Genomic DNA, 2,257 nt, shown 5'->3' with positions numbered 1-2,257 from the left:
CCAGGGCTGTAGAGGGGGGATGTTGTTTGCAGCTCCATCAAGATGGTCTGGAATGCTGCCTCGGGCTGTGCAGCGCACTGGGGATGGATCAGCCCCTGCTCTGCTGCTCCTTCCCATCTGCCCCAGGGCCCTTGCAGAGCCCCAGCCATGCTGTTTGCCCCCAGCCTGCCCACGGCCAGCCTGGGGCTGCTCACGGGGCTTTTCTGTGCTGAGCATTGGCCTGGCTGTGTTCTTGGGAGAGCCTGGGAAAGGGGCCTGGAGCCCCCAGGGCCTGGCCTGAGGCGTCAGCGCTGCCCCAGCAGTGCCCATGGCCTGTCCCTGCTGCAGCCCCGGCACTGCCACCCCCAGGGCTGTGCCTGGCCCCGAGAGCACTCAGGTCCTGCAGCAACACCAAGGCCACCAGGGCAGCGGGGCAGGGCCACGGTAGCAGCACTGGCAACACCAAGCGCTGCTGCTGCTGGGCACAGCTGCTGTGCCAGCCCTGATCTGCCCCCAGCTCTGCACACAGACATTGCTGCTGCAACTCCAGAGAAGGCAACAAAAGGCATTTCTGCAGAAAACTCTGCTGGGAGATCCTATACTTCCTTTAAACCCTCCAAGGGAATACCTCTTCATTGAAACAGTCTGTGGCTACAGGGAAGTTGGAGAGAAAGAAAATGAGAAATAGCACAAAAAGTGACATTTCTCTGCGGACAATATGAAAAAAAATAAAACAGTAAAATCCTCCAAAATTAAACCAACAAGGAGTATCAAAGATGGCTTTTATTACAAGTGAGTTGCACAAATTGGCCAGAAGTTTAATGTTTGTGAAACCATCCAGTCATCAGTCCCCACACTGCAGCCTTGAGCTCCTGGTTCCTCAGGCTGTAGATGAGGGGGTTAAGTACTGGAGGAACCACTGAGTACAGAACTGACAGGGTCAGATCCAGGGATGGGGAGGACATGGAGAGGGGTTTCAGATGAGCAAGTGCTGCAGTGCTGAGGAACATGGAGACCACGGCCAGGTGAGGGAGGCAGGTGGAAAAAGCTTTGTGCCGTCCCTGCTCAGAGGGGATCCTCAGCACGGCCCTGAAGATCTGCACATAAGAGAAAACAATGTACACAAAGCAGCCACAAGATAAACTGACACTAACAGCAAGTAGCCCAAGTTCCCTGAGGTAAGATAGTGAGCAGGAGAGCTTGAGGATCTGGGGAACTTCACAGAAGAACTGGTCCAGGGTATTGCCATGGCACAGGGGCAGGGAAAATGTATTGGCTGTGTGCAGCAGAGCACTGAGAAAGCCACAGGCCCAGGCAGCTCCTGCCATGTGGGCACAAGCGCTGCTGCCCAGGAGCGTCCCGTAGTGCAGGGGTTTGCAGATGGACACATAGCGGTCATAGCACATGATGGTCAGGAGGGAAAACTCTGCTCCAATGAAGAACATAAAGAAAAAGAGTTGTGCAGCACATCCTGTGTAGGAGATGTTCCTGGTGTCCCAGAGGGAATTGTGGATGGCTTTGGGGACAGTGGTGCAGATGGAGCCCAGGTCGCTGAGGGCCAGGTTGAGCAGGAAGAAGAACATGGGCGTGTGCAGGTGGTGGCTGCAGGGTATGGCGCTGATGATGAGGCCGTTGCCCAGGAGGGCAGCCAGGGAGATGCCCAGCAAGAGGCAGAAGTGCAGGAGCTGCAGCTGCCACGTGTCTGTCAATGCCAGCAGGAGGAAGTGCCTGATGTAGCTGCTGTTGGACATTTGCTGTGCCTTGACATGGTGATCTGTAAAGAAATTAATCATGAAATATTTTTGTTTGAGATCACTTTAAATATCCCACCACAGCCTGGGGGCACTTTCCCCCCACTGCCTTCCCAGGGCTCGGCTGCCTGGAGCTGTCCCTGCCAGCAGCTGCTTCCCTGTGCCCAGGGTTGGGCCCTGCCAGTGCAGCCAGAGACCAATCCAGCCCTGGGGGTTTAGCTCGGCCCTGCAGACACCTCCCAGCTCTGGCATTGCCTACGGGCAGCTCTGGCTCTGCAGGCTCTTAATGCAAAGTCAGAGCAACACTGAGGAGGCTGTAAAAGCGACAATGATTCTGCCTGGGAGGGGCGCTGTGCTGATTTCTGTCACTGCCTGATTTGTTTAGATCAGAAATAATTTTTTTTTTATTTCCCTCAAGCATAACTGAAATGAATATCTACAGTCAATTTCCCATTCAGGTAACCCATAACAATAGATTAAAAAAGCAGTACTTCCCCTTTCCTGCAGCCCCTGCCTTGCTGTGCTCC

The 2,257-nt window shown here is 54.6% G+C and overlaps 1 protein-coding gene across 1 annotated transcript; it reads right to left on the bottom strand.

Annotated features, from left to right (window-relative positions):
* Nucleotides 1-797: 797 nt before the first annotated feature.
* Nucleotides 798-1,730, bottom strand: LOC132076980 (olfactory receptor 14A16-like). The gene has a single exon (XM_059478417.1). The coding sequence runs from the start codon at nt 1,728-1,730 to the stop codon at nt 798-800; it is 933 nt and encodes a 310-aa protein (XP_059334400.1).
* Between the last annotated feature and the right edge of the window lie 527 nt (nt 1,731-2,257).

Source organism: Ammospiza nelsoni, chromosome 9, assembly GCF_027579445.1.
Source record: "Ammospiza nelsoni isolate bAmmNel1 chromosome 9, bAmmNel1.pri, whole genome shotgun sequence".
In the NCBI taxonomy this organism is placed as follows: Eukaryota; Metazoa; Chordata; class Aves; order Passeriformes; family Passerellidae; genus Ammospiza; species Ammospiza nelsoni.
The sequence above is the reverse complement of the archived record's forward strand: the minus strand, read 5'-3'. Positions and strand labels throughout refer to the sequence as shown.

Excerpts from the sequence above, each read along its gene's own strand:
- LOC132076980 (XM_059478417.1), bottom strand. The coding sequence starts at position 1,730 with ATGTCCAACAGCAGCTACATCAGGCACTTCCTCCTGCTGGCATTGACA.